The 23,324-nt window shown below is 40.8% G+C and overlaps 1 protein-coding gene across 1 annotated transcript in view; it reads right to left on the minus strand.

The window, feature by feature from the left end:
* Pik3c2a (phosphatidylinositol-4-phosphate 3-kinase catalytic subunit type 2 alpha) overlaps positions 1 to 23,324 on the minus strand; it is a gene marked incomplete in the record, with an annotated part of 131,878 nt that overhangs the window by 39,484 nt on the left and 69,070 nt on the right. Inside the window, 4 exon segments of the mRNA XM_029556280.1 lie at positions 1,677 to 1,799; positions 7,380 to 7,590; positions 7,671 to 7,716; positions 9,835 to 9,978. Of these exon segments, the coding sequence (XP_029412140.1) occupies positions 1,677 to 1,799; positions 7,380 to 7,590; positions 7,671 to 7,716; positions 9,835 to 9,978 (524 nt within the window).

Here is a 23,324-nt window from a genome sequence, read left to right on the forward strand (position 1 = left end):
GGACGGCAGAGTCAGAGCAGTGGAGCTGCCAGTACCCTTTGGAGCCCAGAAGATCGTGAGTGAATCCCAGATGTCCAGCCTCAAGCTACTTTGCTGGACTTTGGTTTTGCTTAGGTGTGCCCGATTCTTCCCTTTGAAATAAGACAGTACTTGTTTTGGATTTTACAGAAGCCCACATACAGTTGAGACTTTTAAGAGAGACTGGACTTTTAAGTGTTTGGATTTTTTAGGGACTGTGGGGTTTTTAAGGTTGTACTGTCTTATGTTGTGATATTAATGTTAACATCATTATCTTGGGGACAAGCACTGGAAAGCTTATGGTTTAATAGTGATTTGTTTGTGTCAAGTTGACAAGGGGTCAATTGTGCTTGGATAGCTTTAGTGTCAACTTGACACACCTGGGTTGAGGGAGCCTCAACTGGGGAATTGCCTCTATTGGACTCGCCTGTGGCCAAGTCAGAGGGCATCTTTTGATGAGTAATGTGGGAGGGCAGAGCCCACTGTGGGTGGTGTCACCCCTGGGCAGGTGGGCCTGTGTTGCATAAGAAAGGCTGAGCAGGGGCCAGGGGAGCAAGTCAGTAAGCAGCATTCTTCCATGGCCTGTGCTCCAGCTCCTGCCTCCAGGTTCTTGCCCTGACTTCCTACCTTGGGCTCCCTGATGAACTGCGACCTGGGAGATATAAGACAAATAAACCCTTTCCTCCCCAAGTTGGTAGTGGTCAGAGTGTTTTGTCACAGCAATGAAGAAACAAACTAAGACAGTAAATGGTACCACAATATAGATTTAAAGTTCTATATTTAGGCAAAATAGAATTAGTTTTCATTTCCATAAGTCAAATTAGATGAATGTTGTGAATATTTTAGTATGTAAGTAGGTACACACATACACAAATAGAAATATTTATTTAATGCATTTCCTCTAAGTTTGAAAGAACAGAGGAGGTCAAGGGTTCTCTTGAGAAAATGTGTTGAAAACAGAATTAGCCCTTTTATCCTAAATGCAATTTTGTATTATTTGATCACCTTCACATTAGCTTTACAAATTAAAAAAAAAATAGTAACGGAAAAATAGAAAATCATTAAAAAAAACATGGACTAGCAAGAGGTCCTGCAACTATCTCTCTAAATAATGAAGTTTCCAAAGTTAAGAACAATATTTAAAAATATTAATGTAGCCGAGCGTGGTGGCGCATGCCTTTAATCCCAGCACTCGGGCAGAGGCAGGAGGATCTCTGTGAGTTCATAGTGACTTCCAGGTCAGCTGGGGCTACAGGGAGAAAGGACCGCCCCCCCCAAAAGGCTACAAAATATTATTGTGTACATATATTTAAGATAACCTCAGTTCATTTGTCTATTAATCAAGAGCTGGATCCTTGTACAGTGGTATAAACACTGAAGTAAGCAGTTTTATAGAACACCATTTTTCTAGAGTTCTATGCAAATCTATCTTTGACATGACAGTTTAGGAAGAATTAACAGCATGTGATGGCAATTTAATAATACGCAGCTTCAAAGGGGCATTTCATATTTCTTAATGAGAATTTTGGTTTGTTTCATAGAATTGTGTATAGAAGATATCAGTAATTCACTACATTTCAACGGAAATGGCAATAAAAATAAAGAAAAAAACAACAAGGCACAGTGAAATAATTTTAAAAGTAAAAAGTTCTACTTACAGTTCATCCCATTTAATAAGATAGAAGAAATTCTTGTAGGTGCCAACCTTCTTTGACTGGATAGGTTTAAAAAGATCCTTCCCATTGTGAGACAGGGAGCATATCAGATAGTACTTCTCAAAACTGAGAAAAGAAAGAGCTTAACTTGTATTGCCAGCCTAGAAATCCAGGTAACGAACATAAGCAATACATTAGGAGTTCTTCCCCCAAGTGACCATTACCTGCAAATTGGTCACCATTTAGAAACCCAAGTCTCAACCTTTGCGGATTCTAAAAGCCAGGAGTGATACAGGAGGAAAGAGCTACTCAAGGGGACTGTAGAGCAGTGCCCTGGATGGCTGTTTCAGTGTTGAGCTCCGTCAGTCACTGTCCATCACAACTGAATGCCTACAAACTATGTGTTTATTCACTTTCTAGAAAGTACAGACATTACTTTCCTTTTTTTTTTTTTTCTTTTTTTTTTTTTTTTTTAAAAAGTTTCTTCCTGTAGCCCCAGCTGGCCTGAAACTCACTATGTAGACAAGGCTGGCCTTGAACTCAGAGATCCCGTCTGCCTTTGCCTCCCGAATGCCGGGATAAAGGCATGCACCACCACGCCTGGTGCTATTTTCATTTTTTGTTCCTGCTTTTGGTCGGGGTTTTACTTGCTTAGTTTCTTCTGGTTTATTCTTTCCTGGTGGTGGTGGTGCTAGTTTCTTTTTCTATATTACTGAAAAAGATTCAGCCAGGCATGTTAACAGTGTATGGGCCTGGCTTAAGCACATCTTCACTGATGCTGTTATATTCTTTCATTGGACAGCGATGACTTGGCTCCAAACTGCTTCATGTACAGATACAGCAAGGCAGCCTTTGAAGTCTTGCATGCAACTGCATTCTATCTATATTCTAACTTACTTCTAGGTTCACATGCTAAGTATTCTGCTCACATCCACAGCTGCTTTTTTAGGGGTGAGTTGGGTAGTGGTTGCTTTTTGAGACAAGGTCCGATGACCTTGGTTAATCATCCTCCCGCCTCTGCCTTCTAAGTGCTGGAAGTACAGACATGCTCAATGCATAACTTAAAAAAATTTAAATTACACTTATTTAGTGTCATAGTATGTATGGGCATAGGCAGGCCAAGGTGCACATATGGAGGTCAGAGGACAACTTGTGGGAGCTGGTTCTCTCCTTCCACTATGTGGTCAAACTCGGGTAATTAGGTCACTGAGTCATCTTGCTGGCCCTATATACGTGGCTTCTTAAATTTGGGTTCTGACTCTATACTAAATATAGCAACTGAAAAAAACAGCAACAATACAAGGCTTCTAAACACACAATCAAAAAGTAATTCAAAATCAAACATGTAATTGAACCTAAGGTGTTTCTGGCAGCACTCACCTGTCATTCATGCCACTTCACTGCAGCCTTAGTTCTGAACACACCACACACACGTCACACTGCACATGCAGCCACACTACTGAACACCATGAATGCTGTCTCAAAGCAGTCAGCTTAGATCTGAAACTGTTGCATGCAAGCAACTGCAGTGCTTTACTCTACACGTGTTCTGCTCTTAGGAAACGAATGGCAGCATGTAAGTAAAAATTAGTGTGCTATTGTCAGAATGCTTGACTTTAAAAACTGTGGTTTGTGGGGCTGGTGAGATGGCTCAGCAGTTAGGAGCGCTGGCTGTTCTTCCACAGAATCTGGGTTCTAGTCCCAGTACCTACATGAACAGCTAACAACAGCCTAGAATTCCAGTTCCAGGGCCCTCTTCTGACCGCCACGTGCCATGGGCACTGCATGCACATGATGTACTTGCATACATGTAGGCAAAACACTTGTACTCATAAAAAAAAAAAAAATCAAAAATTATTGTGAGGCTGGGCGTGATGGTGCACACCTTTAATCCCAGCACTTGGGAGGCAGAGGCAGAAGCAGGTGGATCTCTGTGAGATTGAGGCCAGACCAGCTAGGGCTGCAGGGAGACCCTGTCTCAAAATAAACAACAACAACAACAAAACATATATATGCATGTGCATATACATATACATATATACATATACATATATATATATATATATAAAAAATTGTCTGAGCTGCTGATTTTGAGTTTCATGAAAAAATGGTAAACGGAGAGGCTGAGGCCAGTGGATCTCTGAATTTCAGACCAGCCTGGTCTACATAGTGAGTTCTAGGCCAGCTGGGCCTACAGGGAGACCCTGTCTCAAAAAGAAAAATGGTAATGAATTTTGAAATGCAATTAGAACATAATTTTCTAATTCTGAAATGTCATTTTGCACTGTTATTTATGCAAAGTGGTGTTCTCAGCACCAACAATTTATAAAATCAAAATATCAACTCTGAAAAATGTGGAAGATGCTGTGTCCTGTTGCATCAGCTATTCAGCTAAGATTTTTTTTGGTCTTTTTGAGACAGGGTCTCCTTGTAGTCTGGAACTCGCTGTGTAGAGCAGGCTGGCCTCAAACTCACAGAGATCTGCCTGCCTCTGCCTCCCAAGGGCTGGGATTAAAGGCATGTGCCATCATTCCTGGCTAAGATTTATTTTTTAAGTAAAATTAAACAAGCACATTCATCTCATTAGTATGCCAATTTGCTTTCCCTTTTAAATGATAAAATTATATGTACAAAGCACCATTTTTAAATAAATTTATTATCAGAAAACATTTGATTTATATACCTATTTTTAAAATTGATTAATTTTTATATTATTTTTAATCATTTTTTAATTTTTAATAACTTCTTTTTTAATACCTGAAGTTATGGTTTCTTTTGAATGTCTATCAGTTTTGTACCACTGTCAAAAGATGGTAGAGATGTGTAAGCAGGCCCAACTGAGTCAGTAGGAGATTTTTGCCAAGCTAGCCCAATGTTTCTGCTTTTCAGAGGGGATGCTCACCAAGCAATAGCTGGCCAAGGTGGTGGATCTGGTTTCCTTGGATCTGCACCTGCAGACTATCTTTGGCCCCGGGGGCAGGAGTGACAATGGTGCTGGCCTGGCATCGCTGCTGGAGAATGTCAGCCACTGAGCATGGATCTAGACCATAGGTCTCCAAGTTCCGGACCACAGTCACCTGGGGGACAGTAGGCTGATAGTGGGTGCTGATGGTATGCCCTCCTCTCCAGAGGGCTTTTCAGAGCCTTAGCAACCACCTCACCCATGTTCTCTGATGGTTCTCCATCCCTGTAACCCTGGTACCTTTTTGTCCAAATACCTTAAATGTATATATACGTGTGTGTGTGTGTATTTTTATTTTTTATGTGTATGAATGCTTTGCCTGCATATATGTAAATGTACCCATGTTGTGCAAAGCTCAAAGCCCAGAGGGTGTTGGATACCCTGGAACTGGAGTTACAGATGGTTATTAGTTGCCATATGGGTGCTGGGAATCGAACCCAAGTACTTTGGAAGAGCGGCCAGTCTTAAAGACTGAGTCATCTTTCTGGTCCTTCTTGTACTATTTTATATACCTATATATGTGGGATTGAAAGGGGGTTACAAGTGGAAAATGTTTAAGCAACACTGACATATCATGTAACCCTTTTCATTCTAAACAGACTTCAAGTCTAATTCACTGGCTCGCTTCTTTCCATGTGAACTACTGTGTTTCTTAACTTGACATCTTAATTGTCACTGCTTCTGTTGACTTCCATTGTGTACCTGTCCTCAGTAGTGGTCCTAGATTTATTTCTGTTTTTATGTATATAATATGCATGCAAACTCATACCTTTGGGTATTAGTTGAAACTGGTTTGGAGCTGGGTTTGGCCCTGGGTTGGATCCCCAGGAACAAAGAAAAACCCAAAACAATCAATTCCACACAATTTGCCTGTGGTGTTTCTTTCAGTTGGACATGGAGGCATACACATGTAACCCTAAGTACTTAGGATGCTGTAGTGCAAGATCACTCAAGCTCAGCAGCCTGCGCAAGAGACTTATCTCAAAAGCAAGAAAGAGAAAAGGAGAAGTGGGCAGGGTAGTAGTACCCATCTAAACTTGGTTCCAGAAAGGCACTGCTCTTCTGTTCACTACTGAATCCCCAACAGTAAGAACTCTACCCACAAAAGAGGCTCAGAAAATACTCATTAGATGACTTAAAACCATTTAAGTCACATTATTTTTATCTGAAGCTCTATTTAAGAAGAATTTATTCTGCTGCCCTCAAACCTTGTTACACACCGGCACATTACCCATCTGATATGAATTTGGGAGGAAAAAAAAAGGGAAAAAAAAAAGAAGGATTTATTCATGAAGATGGTAGTGCACGTCTTTAATTCCAGCACTGGGAAGGCAGAGGCAGGTGGATCTCTGTGAGATCAAGGCCAGCCTGGTCTACATAGTGAGTTCCAGGACAGTTGGGGCTACCGGGAGACCCTGTCTCAATCTCCCCTCCCCCCAAATAAGGATTTATTTATAGTATTTTACTTATTATTTTTATTTTATGTATACGAGTGTATTGCCTACATATGTAAGTGCACCTTTGTCATGCAATGCCCTTGGAGGTCAGAGGGCATCAAATTCCCCTGGAACTGGAGTTATGGACAGTTGTTAGTTGCCATGTGGGTGTTGGGAATCGAACCCAGGACCTCTGCAAGAGCAGGCAGTGCTCTTAACCATTAAGCCATCTCTCATTTAGTTTTTGAGACAGGGTCTCCCGGTAGCCCCAACTGGCCTGGGACTTGCTTTGTAGGCCAAGCTGTCTCTATTTCACAGTTCTGTCTGCCTCTGCCTCCCCAGTACTGGGATTAAAGGCATTGCAACATTATGCTCAACTTATGAAATATTTTTGATTGGTAACTTCACTAGATTTTATAGCATCAAACTATTTCAGTAAAAATATTCCTTTCACAGAGTGGTTAAGAGCCTTTGCTGGGTTCTATTCCCAGCATTCACATGGTGGCTCACAATCATCTGTAACTCCAGTTTCAGGGGAATCAGATACCCTCTTCTTGTCTCTGTAGGCACAACATGCATGTGGTACACAGACAGACATACAGGCAAACACACATACATAATATAGAATAAATCTTTTTAAAAAATTTATTTCAGCTGGGCATAGTGACACATGCCTTTAATCTCAGCACTTGAGAGGCAGACATAGGCCATCTCTTCGAGATTGAGGCTAGCCTGGACTACATAGTGAGTTCTAGGCCAGCTGGGACTATAGGGAAACGCTATCTCAATCCTCTCATCCCCTAAAAATTTCATTTCAGACTTTTCAGTTTATATTAGGCATACTGAATTAAAGATTGGCAAAATAAATTAATAAGTCTTAAAGGCATTGATCAAAGGGAAAAATTGAAAGAAGATAGTTCATATCAAAAATTCAACAGAATATACTCTTGTAGAATTCAAAGACTAGCAATCAGTAGACTAAACAATAAAGGGGGGAGAAACACCTTGAAATCTAGGTCCATTATTTCTTATTTCAAAGTATCTTGATTCTAAAGGAAAAGCAGAAAAAAAAAGCCCAATAATCTTAAATCAGCTAACATGTACTCTTTAAGTTTCATCATATATGTTCTTGCTTTTTTAAAAATCATGTGTAGGAATGACATTTTTACTGCAATAGCTTCAAACATCTCTGTAATTTTACAAGAACTATAAAGTTATAAAGGCTCCAATGATCTTTGCATCATACATTTAAACAAAAATCCCACTCCTAGATAAGCTGTGCAAGTCTTCATTTACACAGGTACTTACTTTGATACCCAGGTGCTGGAAATTCCGTGTGCAGCATAGACAGTGAACTGGAGCTGTTCTGTTGTAGTCCACGCTTCCCTACTGCCCCTGCTACTCTGGGTACTGTCTACAGGACTCCTACTGGAATTTGCATGGAGCCTGAGAAGATCATAAATTGCTGCAGTTAACTGGTCCATGCTTACTTGAACAGGATTTTCAGAATTCAGTGAGCCTAGTTTGAAAGAAAGTGTTAATAGAATTCTCTGAAAAGGCAACAATAACTGCCAAAATTTCAGGAATCTAAAGACATACCTCTGGCTGAGTTCCTGCTAATATCTCCTCCAGATAACGAAGTCACCTACAAATATATATGTATATATATATCAATTAGCAACTGACATTAGTAATGTCAATTTGTTATACTCCTGGATCCGCCAACCTCCACCTCCAAAATTATGGGGTGATAGGTGGGCAAAAAAACCAACAACAAAAGAAAAACCTTTACTTTTGATAAATTTCTTTAAACAAAAAACCCTTCTCAGAAGAAATCTGCCAGAAGTGTCTGAAAAATAAATAAGCAAAGAAATGGTCCCCGTGAAATCATAAGTTGGTAAAGCATCTGCCAAGCAGCCACAGGAGCTTCCCAGAACCCATGAAAAAGTGAGTCTATTGCCCCAGCACTGTGAGTGAGGGAGTCAGGGGCAGAGACAGAGAGCTCACTGTATAGCCAAATCAAAATGAGCTCTAGGTTGAGAGAGAGACCCTGTCTTTAAAAAGACTGCAGAGTAGTTCATATACATATGAACACACAAATATGTATTACACATGTATAGAGGAAAAACATCAAGTAAATAAATGACATTTATTTAGTAAATTAATTTATCTATTTAATCAATCAATTAATTAACTAATTAGGTCTTTTTGAGACAGGGTCCCCCTGCAGCTCCAGCTGACCTGGAACTCACTATGTAGACCAGACTGGCCTTGCACCCACAGAGACCTGCTTGCCTCTGCCTCCCAAGCCTGGCAATAAATGACTTTTAATACCAAGAAGATTAGGACAAGCTGGGGGTTCGTGTCTGTACTCTTAGCACTTGGGAAAATGAAGGAGACCTGGAGAGTTTAAGGACAGCCTGGACTACAGAGTGAGACCCTGTCTCAAAATATCAAAAAAAAGCCAGGCATGGATCCTAGCACTTGGGAGGAAGGATGAGGTCATCCTTAGTTACATAGAGAGTTAAAGGCCAATCTGGACAGCCTGAGATATTTATCAAAACAAAAACAAACAAGTAAAACAAACAATAATAGCAAAAAACTAAAAAAACCCTAAAAAAACAAAAAAACAGGGCAACTAAAACTTACCATAAAATACAACAGAAAACGAACAAATTTAAACAAATGAAATACTTATTTTGTAACTATACGTCATAAGTATAGTGTTTTCTTTACCAGCTACTCTACTAGCATGAGAGCAACATCCTTAAAGAAAATAATCTACAACTCCATTGCCTTTCAGTGATTCAAGGAAACTCTTATCTGTAATTACTTAAGGTGAACTCCCCCCCACCCACTTTGCTGCTCCTTATCCAACAAGTCAGTAAAAAGAACAGAAGTCCCAGGCATAACATTAGGGACTATGACTGCTGACAGCTGCCAAAGAATCTTTAAAAGCATATTAAGAAAAATGCCCTGTGGCAGAATTCTGTGAAAATGAGCAGACTGTCACCACCTAGACACTTAAACGGTCAATCACATGACTTTCCTTTGCATTTACAGTGGCCTTTGAGATCCATTTTTTCTTTATTCCTTCCAATCAAAGACATATTCCCATGACCTGAATTTATGAAGTCGCCATCGAGGCATCATGGGATAGAGCATTTATCAAAGGCTGGCATATGACATAAATATAGGGCCAGACTCTGACTGCTTCCAGGGTATTCAGTCACTTCAGCAGGGAACTGTGAGTACACAGTACAGTGAGCCCAACTGGGAAGTTTCCATCCTAGACCATTCTAGGCTCACTCAGCATCTATTTTTTCTTTTTTTAAATTTTTATGTGTATGAGTGCACTGCTTGCATGTACACAGGTACAGCCATGTCATGCAATGCCCAGAAAGGTCAGGTGAGGGCACTGGATCCCCTGGAAGAGGGCACTAGATCCTCTGGAACTGGAATTAAGGACAGATATTAGCCTCCATGTGGGTGCTGGGAACTGAACCTGGGACAACAGCAGCCTTAACCACTGAGCCACTCTAATTTATTCATGCCAGAGGTTCTGCAGAGGGAAGATAACCTGAAGTCCATCTATTTGATGTCAATTCTCACAAAGTTCTCTATCATTTTACCAAGAAATCCCCACCTAATCAAAGGAGTAACTAACCCAATTCAAAAGTAAAAGCCAAAATTGAAATGATAGTATTTTGTCTATCAAAAGGCAAACATTCTGTTTAAATGACAGACAGCCATACACACTCACATGAGCACTTTTATTCCTTGGCAGGTTAGCTGCTCGCTTCAGCTTCTTCACTGCCTCTGTGATGGCAGGGGTCTCCACTCCATCCAGAGCACCACAGATTTTTCTTACAGCTTTAATCACTTGATCAACAGATCGGTGCTGGTTCTTCAAAATTGGAAAAGTAAAACAGAAATAATTAGGTAAAACGTAAAGGATTAATATCAAAGACAAAAGCTACATTTAAAAAATATTTTATTATTTTATGTGTATGAGTGTATTGTCTGCATGTGTGTAAGTGCACCCATGTTGTGCAATGCCTGTGGAAGTCAGAAGAAGGTGTCAGATCCCCTGGAACTGGGGTTATAGATGGTTGTTAGCCACCATGTGGGTGCTGGGAATTGAACCCAGGTCCTCTTGAAGAGCAGCCAGTACTCTTAACCACTGAGCCATCTCTCCAGTCCCAGAAGCTACATATTTTAGACAAATCTAAGAATATTCTCAGCCAGGCATGGTAGTGCATGCCTATAGTCCCAGCACTTGGGAGGCAGAGGCAGGCGGATCACTGTGAGTTCAAGGCTAGCCTGGTTTACATAGTGAGTTCCAGGCCACCTGGGGCTACAGGGAGACCCTGTCTCAAAACAGACAAAAAATAAATAAATAAATAAATAAATAAATATTTTTAGAGGGTAGGTAGGGATATTAGAACAACTAAAAGGACAGACAGGAGTAAAAAAACCAAAATTCTAATTATACCCTAAACCCATTTTCCTCCTCTTCATTACTAGAAGTGCTAGAAGAGTCCTTCAGATTGAGAGAAGAGCACACAGGAGAAATTCACACCTGCACAGAAAAGCAATGACAGATTATTAAATCATTTTAAAACTAGATTTATTTTTAAAATTCTCATTTGGGAGCAATTTCCATTGAAAACAATGCTATCTCCTGCAAAATCTGATATTAAAAAAGTTTTGGGGGCTGAAGAGGTGGCTCAATGGTTAAGAACACTGGCTGTTCTTGCAGAAAACCCGGGTTTGAATCCCAGCACCCACGTGGCAGCTAACAACTGTCCGTAACTCCAGTTCCAGGGGATCCGACAGCCTCTTCTGCCCTCTGTGGGCATTGCATGACACAGGTATACTTATCTACATGCAGGCAATACATGCATACACATAAAATAAAAATAAAATATTTTTTTTAAAAACCCAAGTTCTAACAAAAGAAAAGACAAGACCGCAGAGAGGCTGAAGAGATGTCTCAGCAGTTGAGTGCTTCTTAAGCTTGATGGTCCTGAGGACTGGAGTTTGGATCCCAGCACCTACATAACATACTGAGCATCCCACAAATGCTTGTAACTACAGCTCTGAGGGAATTCAATGCCCTCTTCTGGATTCTATGCATGCATAGAGCACCCCCGAGACATGTGCTCATACACACATACACACACACACACACACAAATCTTGAAAAGAACTTGAAGTTCTACGAAGCTGGTCACTTAAATGAAACTACCTCAGTTTCTTAAGCATCCAATTAACCTTGCAGCTCTCAAGGCCTGAACTAAAGGTCAGTTTTTGAGTTCAAATTATGTGATTTATTCTTCTTTTAACTTCACTTCCATACAGAAACTATTCCAATCTCCAACTTTTTGCAAGGTTCATGCTACTGGCCATTATTCTTTAAATGTTGTGCACCAACGTGTTAGCTAACAGTTCTCACACCACCCTTCTTTCACTGTTATGCTAGAACTAATTCACACATTTCTTAGTCAGCTGACACAATGTTAGGTCTGCCAACAGAGGGCACTAAAAGGACACTTAACACAAAGTAGCAGGTAAACATTTGCAACTGGGTTCTAGTGTTTTATATATTTTACTTTTACTTTTTTGGTTTTTTTTTTTTTTTTGTGACAGAATCCCCTTGTGTAGCTCTGGCTGGCCTGGAACTCTCTATGCAGACCATGCTACCCTTGATACACAGATCTAACTGCCTCTGGTCCCAAGGGATGGGATTAAAAAGGGTGTGCCACCATGCACAGCCTCATTTATTTTTAATTCACCTTAAAGGTCAGGCCTAACTGCACTCTCAGATCATGTTCTCCCTATCTAACAGCTCTGGCTAAAGTTCCTGATGAAGCTTCTTTGCCGTGGGCAATCTATATGTTCCTGTGATGGCCATTCCCTTTCAAAGGCTAAATTTCAATCTCTGGAGAACTCTTTCAGAAGTCCTCAGACTGGTTCACTGTTCATTTCTCTTTCGGCCTAGAAATGATAGCTACATTTTTACACCTGCTACTCCTGGACCCTTCTTAAAGTGCTGGCAAACTTTCTTTCAAAGGCCATTAAATACCCAGGTGTGGTGGCACATATCTGTAATCTCAGCACTTGGGAAGCAGAGGCAAGAGTCAAAAGAGGTCAGCCTGGTCTACACTGTGAGTTACAGGCCATCTAGACCTATATAACTAGGAAGGCAGGACCCTGTCCCCTTCCTCTCACCCCCAAAGTCAATAACTGCCAGACATGGTGATACATGCCTATAATTCCACCTACTTTGAGAGAGGCAGCAGCAGAATTATGAGTTTGAGGTCAGCTTGAGACACAGAGTGAGTCCTAGTCTCAAAACAAAAACAAAACAAAAACCAATTAAATTTTTCATGCTTTGTTAAGCCATACCCTCTGGGGAAATTCAATTCTACACATTTAATTATGAAGACAGACAACAAATAAGCAGAAAAACTATTTACAAAAACAGGCAGCAGGCGGGATTTGGTATAAACTACACTATGTTAACTCTTACTCGAGAGTTTTTTTTTTGGTCTTTTTGAGACAGGGTCTCCCTGTCCTGAAGCTCACTATGTAGACCAGGCTGGCCTTGAACTCACTGAGAACAGCCTGTCTCTGCCTCCTGAGTGCTGGGATTAAAGGTGTGCAGCACCACGCCCAGCCACTCTAGAGTCTTTTTAAAAATATATATATTATTTGGGGGCTGGAGAGATGGCTCAGCAGTTAAGAACACTGACTGTTCTTGCAGAAGACCCGGGTTCGAATCCCAGCACCCACCTGGCAATTAACAACTGTCCTAACTCCAGTTCCAAGGGAACCGACAGTGTCTTCCGTCCTCCATGGGCATTGCACAATACCGGTGCACTTACCTACATGTAGGCACTACATTCATACACATAATAACGTATTTTTAAAAATTATTTTTATTTTATGTGCATAAGTGTGTAAGTTTAAGTTACCATCTGTAGCTCCAGTTCCTAGCCACCATATGGATTCTGGGAATCAAACTCAGGGCCTCTGCAAGAGCAGTCAGTGCTCTCAACCACTGAGCCATCTCTCCAGGCCCTCTAGAGTCGTCTTCTACTAAAAAGGATCAAGCCACCTTACACTAATAGTTGTTTTTATTTCTCAGTTCAAATGACTGGTATAAAAGCTGGGGATATACATCAGTGGTAAAGTGCTTGTCTAAAATGTGCCAGGCCCTGAATTTGATCATGTGTGTGAATATGTGCATTTGGTATGTACAACAGAAAAAAATTTAACCACAAAGATGTTTATGGAATGTAATAAACCAAGAAAGCATTTCCCACTTACAGTGCAGGGGAAGAGCTAACCTTCCTAATAATAAAAAAACTGGCAGCACAGTAGTAAATGACAGTCTGAACAAGCAGTTCACAAAAATGGTGGGTAGCAACCTTCTTCACGTTGAGACAATAGTGATTAAGTTATACTAACCTGTTTACAAAATTGATGGGAAAAATTTTATTTCAAAGTGTGTTTAATATGCTATCCATTAGAATCTTTAAAAACTTTACGTGTATCAGTTTTGCCTGCACATATGTAAGTGCAAAGCCCATAAAGGCCAGAAGAGGGCACCAAATCCTTTCAAGAGCAGCCAGTGCTCTCAACCACTGAGCCATTTCTCCAGTCCCTGTTAAATACATTTTTTAGAGAGGAGTTAGAGGGGCATTTATAAGTTTATTATGAAAACCTGGCAAAGACTTGAGAATTTTTTTTTTCAAATTTTGCCTTAAAAAAGTTTTGGACAGGATGGTCCCAAACATGGCATGCTGGCAAAGATGGCTTGAATCTATGATCCTCCTGCCTTCGCTTCCCCACCCCTGGGATTACAAGTATGTGCTCCCACACAGTTTATGCCATATTGAGGTAGAACCCAGGGCTTCATTCATGCTAGGCAAGCTAGGCACTACATCACTAGCCCAGGACTGCCAAATTTAATGAACTAATCAGCTACCTTATGGAGTTAGAAAAACCACAAGACAAATGAGATGAATGAAGATCAGAGAAGGGAACAGTAACAAATATACAACAGAAAACTGATGAGCTATCTAGTGATACTGAACAAAGAAAAAATTTAAGACTGATGTGGCACTCAAGCCTGTAATCCTAGCACTTGGGGGGTAAAGGAGGAGGAGGAGTTGTTCAAGGTCAGGCAGCTATTACTGTGTGAGACCTTGTCTCATAAAGGAAACAAAACAAAACAAAAACAAGCAACCAAACAACAAACTTCTATTGTTTCTGTGTCTTGACTGGCCAGTGACAAACTTTGTGCTGACATGTGGTCTGATTTGTCAGTCTTTTTTTGTTTTTTTCTTTTTTTCCTGGTCTTTTTGAAACAGGGTCTCCCCACAGCCCCAAATGACCTGGAATTCCCTATGTAGACCAGGCTGGCCTTGAATTCAAAGATCTGCCTGCATCTGCCTCCCGAGTGCTAGGACTAAAGGCGTGAGTCACCATGTCTGGCTAAAGTTTTCCTATTTTTTTTTTAATATTATTTTTATTTTTTGTGTATTCGTGTATTGCCTGCATGTAAGTAAGTACATCCATGTCGTGCAATGCCCATGGAGGACAGAAGAGCCTATTGAATGCCCTGGGACTGGAGTTACAGACAGGTATTAGCTGCTATGTGGGTGCTGGGATTCAAACCCAGGTCTTCTGCAAGAACAACCAGTGTTCTTAACCACTGAGCAATCTCTCCAGCCCAAGTTTTTCTATTTTTAAGTCATCTATATAGAAGAACCCCAAAAGTGCACCTTGTAAGACCCTTAACTACAGATGCGTATTCTCAGTATAATCTACTCTGTTTCCACTTTTCTAACCCTCTTTCTGATCAAACTGCTTTCTGAGCTCCTGGACCCCTATCAGACAGGTGAGCATTGATAAGAGCATCTTGAAATGATAGTTTCAACACCTCCAGTTTCAGCAGGAACCTTTATGCCACTTAGCTTTCCTTATACCTGCCATCGGTCACTTACTCTTTCACATTCCCCCAGAATTTTTTTACATATATTTTTGTTATTTAAAAAAAAATGTGTATGTGCCTGTGCCTGTAAAGGCCAGAGGCGACAGATCCACTTGCAGGTTCTAAGCAGCTCCAGGGGGTGCTGGGAACCAAACTTGTTTTCTCTCTAAGAGTAGTATGTGCTCTTAATCCCTGAGACATCTCCTCAGCTCTGGAATATTACAAACTTTTTTTTTTTGGTCTCAAACCCCCAAACTGCCACCAGAACTTCATTTCAGAAAAATAAACATCTTAACCCCAGAAAAATAAAGTCAAGAGAATTTAAACATTTGTATAACTTCCTGATCTCCCCCTAACACCTTTCCAACAGAAAGTAAGAGTGGGGTATGGTGGCACACACCTTTAATCCCAACTCTGGGAGGCAATGGTAGGTGGATCTCTATGAGACTGGGGCCAGCATTGTCTACATAGCAAGTTCCAGGCCAGTTGGAACTACAAGGAGATCCTGTCTCAACAAGAACGAACGAACAAACGAATGAACAAATGAACCAATGAATGAACAAATGCACAAATGATGGGGGCTGGAGAAATGGCTCAGCAATTAAGGGCACTGGTGGCAGAGGACCCAGGTTTGGTTTCCAGCACCCACATATCACTAACAACTATCCCAACAATCATCTGTAACTCCAGTTTCAGGGGCTCTAATGCCCTCTTCTGACCTCCTCAGTCATTGCATGTATATAATGCACTTACATAGATGCATGAAAAACACTCATTCCTGAAAATTTTTAAAAACAAAGAAAAGGTGAACAGTGATCAACACTGACCTCTAGCCTCTATCTGCACAGGCATGCATGCACATACCCATAGTAATAAGTACATATACAACACATAAAACATACCAAAATTTTTTTGTTCACTTTTATTTTTCTAATGAATTTTTGGGATTTTCAAACAATATAGTTTGGTGGTATTTAGACTGCTCCCTATGCACATCCCCGCCCCCCAATTTAATGTACTCTCAAATATATAATATAGCCTACAGAGCCTGATTGTGTCCCCAAATGTCCTGCAGTGCAGGTCCATCCACTGGGCCCACCAAGAATCCCATCCCTGTAAGACAGTTTCTCTCCCCCTCCCAGCAGCCATCCATTGTTAAAAGTTCCTTAGGTTGGGTTGGGATTTCTTACCTACTTTCCCATGTCTATGCTGGGATTTTGTCTGGATTTTTTGAGCTTGCATAGAACTTGTACATACTGTCATCATTGCTATGCAAAAAATATTTTTTAAAGGTAGAAACTACAGAATCGTACTAAAACAGATACAAAAGTTTGGTGTTCTTGCTTTTTTTTTAAAAAATAGAAAAAAATACTACATTCTATCTACAATAAATGTCTAGAGGAGGAAAATCACTATAGAGGCAGGAATTATTTGAAGTTAGAGCTGGAAGTGGGGGTTGACTGCAAACCAGTATGGAAATGTTCTAAAACTGGATTGCAGTGATAGTTGTAAGAACTCTGAATTTAATTTAAAAAAAAAAAATCTCTGAACTGTATGCCCCCATTTAAATGTTATGGCCTACTAGGCATAGTGATGCATGCCTGTAATCCCAGCACTCAGGAGGTGCAGAAAGAAGGATGGATCAGGAATTCAAGGCCATCCTGAGCTACATGAGACCACATCTCAATAAAGGAAAAAAGAAGGAAATGGATAGAAAGAGAAAATGAATTACACTTAAGCTGGGCATGATTTTTATGGACATATACCTATGATCCTAGCATTTGGAGAGGCTGAGGCAAGAGAATCCTAAGTTCCACAGTGTGAACTACATAGTGAGTTTGAGGCCAACCTGGGCTACACAGCAAAACATTGTCTCCAAACATACACAACTAAACCAAAGGACTCCTCAACAACACTTCAAAAAGGATGAATAAATATGATAGTTATTTTAGACACAATGGTCAGTGATGAGCTCTGTAACAATATTTAAGTATTTCCTTTCAAAGAAGGGAGAGCAAAGCAAAAACTAGGGGAAGAGCGTTACCAAGAACAAGTACCAGGCTCTGTTATTCCAGTGAGCTTTTCTACTGCTGTGACAGACAAAACACTAAGACCAATACCAACTTAGAGAGGAAAGGGTTTATTTATCTTACATCTCTCAGGTCACAATTCATCAGGGAGTCCAAGGTGGGAAACTCAGGGCAGGAACCTGGAGGCAGGAGCTGAAGCACAGGCTTTGGGGGAACACTGCTTACTGGCTTGCTCCCCTGGCCCATGCTCAGCCTGCTTTCTTACACAACACAGGCCCACCTGCCCAGGGGTGGCACCACCCTCAGTGGGCTGGGCCTTCCCATATCACTCATCAAGAAAATGCCCCACAGACCAGTCCAATGGAGGCACTTCCTCAAATGAGACTCCCTCTACTCAAGTGTGTCAAGCTGACTACTAAAGCTATCCAGCACACTAGTAGATTACTAACCAGGGAAGTGGATCTGGTGTTAGTACCCTAGGATCCATGGGATTAAGGAGGTCAACAGGTTCAAGGTCTGCCTAAAGTAAACTACATCAAATTAGCTTAAGGTACATAGCAAGACCCTGTCTCAAAACACTAGGAGATAAGGCCTGATGTGGTGGCACACATCTTTACTCAAGGCAGAGGGAAAGGGATCTCTGTAAATTCATCCAGTCTTATCTATGTAGCAAGACTACACAGTGAGACCCTGTCTCAAGAAACAAACAAACAAACAAACAAACAAACAAAAGCCCCCAAACAGAACAAAACAAAAAACCAGGGGATGTATGTGTAGCTTAAGGATAGAATACTTGTGTAAGTCTCTGGGTTTGACCCTTAGTAATGCAAAAAAGAAAATCAACCAGAAAGAAAATAAAACAGAAAAACAGGTCAGTGAGGTACTGGGTCACACTATGCAGGGTCTTTTTATTAGGGCTTTGAATTTTACTAAGATACCATAAGCAGAATTTTGAGTCAAACAGTGGCATGAGTCACTTTTCTTTACAGCTTGTAAATTTTAACTGTTTTTTCTAAAAACCATCTTTTGGCTTTGATTTCTCTTTTATTTGACATCTGCTTTCTGTTCTTATTTTCACTTTTAAATAAACTTTCCATTTGGGTAATTTTAGATTTATATAAAGCTATGAAAATAGTACAGAGAATTCCCATATAAAGTAGTTAAGTAACATCTTGCATAACCATGACCCATCTGTCAAACTCAGACTTGAGTGTATTACTATTAAGTAAACTCTGGACTCACTCAGAGGTACCAGTTTTTCCACTAACTACCTTTTCTGTTCTATCCCAGAATACAATCCAGGGTACTAAACAGAACTTAGTGAATTATTTTTAAAATTATTTATCATTTTCATTTTTACGTGTATGAATGCATTGCCTCCACATGTGTAAGGGCACCTGTGTCATGCAATGCCCACGGAAGTCAGAAGAGGGAACTGGATTCCCCGGAACTGGAGTTATAGATGGTTGTTAGCTGCCACGTGGGTGCTGGAAATCAAACCCAGGTTCTCTCCAAGAGCAGCCAGTGCTGTTAACCACTGAGCCATTTCTCTGGTCCCTTAATGAATTATTTTTGAAATATCATTTTAGTTGACTATGGTGGGGGGGTGGGGGGCCTGCAGACATAAAAGGGCAGAATTTGGAAGCTTAGTAAAGAATGCACGCAACTGATAGGCATAATGAAAAGCGGCCATATTCTCAATGTATTTTCACAGCATGGCTGATAGGAATTAGGTTTAAAATGGGATATAAAAGATCTTTATCTTGAGAGGTTAAGGATGACTCCAAGATTTTAGCTCGAGCAAATGGAAGAACAGAGTTGCCATTTGGTAAAACAAAATAATAATTTAAAAAGTGGGGGAGGTTACGCCTGGATAGTGTCAAGAGGATACATGGATCTGTATCTTCTCAGCTGTATTCTGAACCTAAAACCTAAGAGAAAGTCCTGCCAGGCATGGTGGTGCACGCCTTTAATCCCAGCACATGTGGTATAAAGTAGGTACTATCATGGAAATATCACACTGTATACTATAAGTATGTAAAATTATTTATCAATTAAAAATAAAACAGTTTAATAAACTCATCCAATAGTTCCAAGGTATAGCCCACAAATCTTCAAGGAATCAAAATGTTTTTTAAAAGTACACAAGTACAACACAAATCTATAGAAAGTTTGAGAAAAAATAGAGTAACTACTACCATATCCAGGATCATGTACACACTTGACGACTTTAAGCAGCACATTTTTACTTAAGTGCTCGCAATGGGCCAGTAAGATGGCTTAGCAGGTCAAGGCGACTGTCACTAAGGCTAACAACCTGAGTGGGATCCTTGGGACCCACATGGTAGAAGACCTGTCTCTTACAAGTTGTCCTTTGACTGCCACATGCACACCTACGTAACATACACATACATTGGCACATATACACACAAATTTTTTAAAAAAATTTAAGTGCTAGCAATGAAAGCTTAATTGGAGTGGGTTCCTCAGAGAATGGGGAGAAGAGAGAAGGAGAAAACCATGTAACTTTCAGTTCTGCTACACAGAGAAGTGGTATGGCTGACACAGGATTACAGAATTCTTTTTCTTTTCTTTTTAGAGATGGATAAACAGGGCTGGAGAGATGGCTCAGTGGCTAAGAGCACTGGCTGCTCTTGCAGAGGACCCAGGTTCACTTCACAGCACTCATATGATGACTAACAACCATCTGTAACTCCAGTTCCAGGGGATCTGATGTGCTCTTCTGACCGTCTCTGGAATTCCACAACATGGGTACACTTACATACATGCAGGCAATACACTCATACACATAAAAAAAAAAAAAATGAAAATAATAAAACTTTTTTTTTGGTCTTTTTGAGACAGGGTCTCTCTGTAGCCCCAGTTGTCCTGGAACTCACTATGCAGACCAGGGTGGCCTTGAACTCAAAGAGATCTGCCTGCCTCTGCCTCCCGAGTGCTGGGATTAAAGGGCACCACACCTGGCATAACCTATTTTTTAAAAATATTTATTTTTATTTTATGTGTATGAGTGTTATGCCTGCATGTAGGTAAGTGCAACTGTGTTGTGCAATGCCCGTGGAGGTCAGAAGAGGCTGTCGGATTCCCTGGAACTGGAGTTACAGATAGTTGTTAGCTGTCATGTGGGTGTTGGGATTTGAACCCAGGTCTTCTGCAAGAAAAGTCGGTGTTCTTAACCGCTGAGCCACCTCTCCAGCCGCAAAATCTATTTTTTCTTAAGATGAATAAGTATCTTCTCTTCTTCCAATGATTTTCTTGGTAAAGTCCTCTAATCTTATAGCTGGGAAATACCATTTGTGTTAAGATGATTCCCAAATTTATTATCTCCAGCTTGGACCTCTTGTATTGAATTCCAGGTTCATACCAACTACTCACTCAACATCTTTTTTGGATGAGTAACAGTCATCTCACATCACATCCAAAATTGAGTTCCTGATTATACTACTTTTCCCATCATGGTGATCAATACCTGACAGGAACAACTTAAGGGAGGAAAGGTTTATTTGGGCTCACTGGTTTGGAGGGTTCCTCAGAACAAGGTGATACTCAGTATTTACTGAATAATGAATGCATTTACACATTGATAAGAGCATATAGTAACACAGCTGGCAAGATAGCTCAGTGGGTAAAGGCCTGATGAATGGCTTAAATTCAATTCCCGGGATCCACATAGTGGAAGAAGAGAACTGAGTCCTGAAAGTTGTCCTCTGATCTCTACACATGTGCTGTGACACATGTGCCCCACTCCCAGTAAAAACAATGAAAAGAATATACTACTAGCTAGAAATTAGGTCAAGTGCACATTTCTGCCTCTCGTGTTCCATTACCTGTCAAATCTCATCAATTTTGCCTCCCAAGCACTGTTCATCTGTTCCCTCTTGGTCAATGTCACTATGTTCATCATCTTTTACCTGGATTACTAAAAATAAAATCCTTCCTAAGTAGTCTCCACAAAACCAATTCTGCCAGGCTGGAAAGATGGCCCAGCAGTTAAGAACACTGACTGCTGTTGCAGAGGACCTGGATTCAGTTCCCAGCACCCACATGGTGGCTAACTACCATCTGTAAACTCCAGCTCTAGGGGATTTGACCTTCATGGGCTCCAGGCATACAAGTAGTACACATACATATGTTCAGGCAAAACACTCATACACATAAAATAAACCTTCGAAACAAACATGCAATCCAACAAACCAATCCTGCTATCTTTAAGTCTAACCTCCAGGGTAAGGCCAAAGTAATTTCTCTCTGAGGACAGGACTAAACAATTCACCCATCTCATGCTTGGCTAAAAATGCCATTAAGTGGCTAGAGTCATGTAGTCTGTAAAAGGTCAGCCAATTTTTCTATAAAGGATCAAATACTAACTAGTTTAGCTTTGCAGAATATAGTCTGTCCCTTGTAACTACTCAATGCTAGTACCTAAGTGAAAACATCATTAAGAAATACAAGTAAGTATGTATGGTTGAGTTTTAAAAAAAAATCATTTATAGCTGGGTGTGGTAGCACATACCTTTAGTCCTAGTACTCAGGAGGCAGAGGCAGGTGGATCTTTGTGAGATCAAGGCCAGCTTGGTCTACATGGCAAGTTTTAGGCCAGCTAGGGCTATGGGGAGACCCTGTTCAAAAAAAAAAGAATCCCCCAAAAATCAAGTTAATACTTTATACTTAAACTATCGTCTCAGCTTGATTTCATTGCGTGTGCACGCGCGCGCAGACACACACACACACACACACACACACACAAAAAAAAACTATTACAGAAATGCTGCATTTCCATTTAAGTATCATGTGTGCATGCTTCTGTTTATATGCCCTTCCCAATCAAGTTTCTGGCTAATTCTTACTGTTTAAAGGAGTTAGCAGGGCAGTCCTTACCAGCCACTATGAGGTCCCAGGTAGGTCAGCCTGCCTTTCTGAGTCTTGACTCAGGTGTAACTATTCCCTTTTCTTCTGTTTTTTTTTGTTGTTGTTGTTGGTTGTTTCTGGGTCTTTTTGAGACAGGGTCTCTTCTTTCTTTCAGATGCTGGCCATAGCCTAAGCATGGTATTAAAACCCCTGTTACTTTGGACCTTCTTACTCTTTTTCTAAAACCCCCCTTCCTGCCATATGGCTGCCCTCCATTCTAGCTTAACTTCTCCATTCTCCTCCTCTGGGCAACGTGGTGCACACCTTTAGTTCCAGCACTTAGGAGGCAGAGGCAGGTAAATCTCTGAGTTCGAAGCCAGTCAGGACTACATAGTGAGACCTTGTCTCAAAACAAGAATTAGCTTAGCCAAATTCTCATCTAAAAGGCCTTCTGTAAACTCTTAAATTGGATAAGGTGCTTGATTTTCCAAAGAACCTCAATGCATACCTCTATATTCTGTTCACAATACTGTATAGAAATTTGTTTAAATCCCTACCACTAGGGGCTGGAGAGATGGTTTAGCAGTTAAGAGAACTTGGCTGGGCATGGTAGTGAACACCTGTAGTCCCAGCACTTAGAGGCAGAGGCAGATGCAGGAGGATCTCTGTGAGTTCAAGGCTAGGTGGGGCTAGAGGGAGACCCTGTTTTAATTAACCTTTTTAATTCCAGCTGTCCTGGAATTCACTATGTATTCCAGGCTGGCCTTGAACTCACAGAGATCCACCTGCCTCTGTCTCCCAAGTGCTGGGACTACAGGCGTGCGCCACCACACCCGACTGAGACCCTGTTTCAAAAAAACAAAAGAACTTACTGCTCTTCCAGAGGACCCAGGTTTGATTCCCAGCATGCTTATGGTAGCCAAGATCTATCCTTATTCAGATTCAGGGAAGCCAATGTCCTGGTCTCTGTGAGCACCAGGCACACATGTGACATACTTACATACGTGCAGGCACAACACTCATACATGTAAAATAAAATTAAAATCTTTCTTTAAAAAAGATTTTATGTGTATGAGTGTTTTGCCTGCATGTATGCAAATACACCCATGCCATGCAATGTCTGAGGAGGTCAGAAGAGGGCATCAGGTTCCCCTAGAACTGGAGTTACAGATGGTTGATAGACACCATGTGGGTACTGGGAATTGAACTCTGGGTACTCTGCAAGAGCAGCTAGTGCTCTTAACCACTGACCACCTCTCCAGCCCCAAAATAAATTTAAAAAAAATTTTTTTTTTTTTTGTCTTTTTAAGACAGGGTCTCCCTATAGTCCCAGCTGGCCTGGAACTCACTA

Source organism: Nannospalax galili, unplaced genomic scaffold, assembly GCF_000622305.1.
Source record: "Nannospalax galili isolate Female #2095 unplaced genomic scaffold, S.galili_v1.0 scaffold44, whole genome shotgun sequence".
In the NCBI taxonomy this organism is placed as follows: Eukaryota; Metazoa; Chordata; class Mammalia; order Rodentia; family Spalacidae; genus Nannospalax; species Nannospalax galili.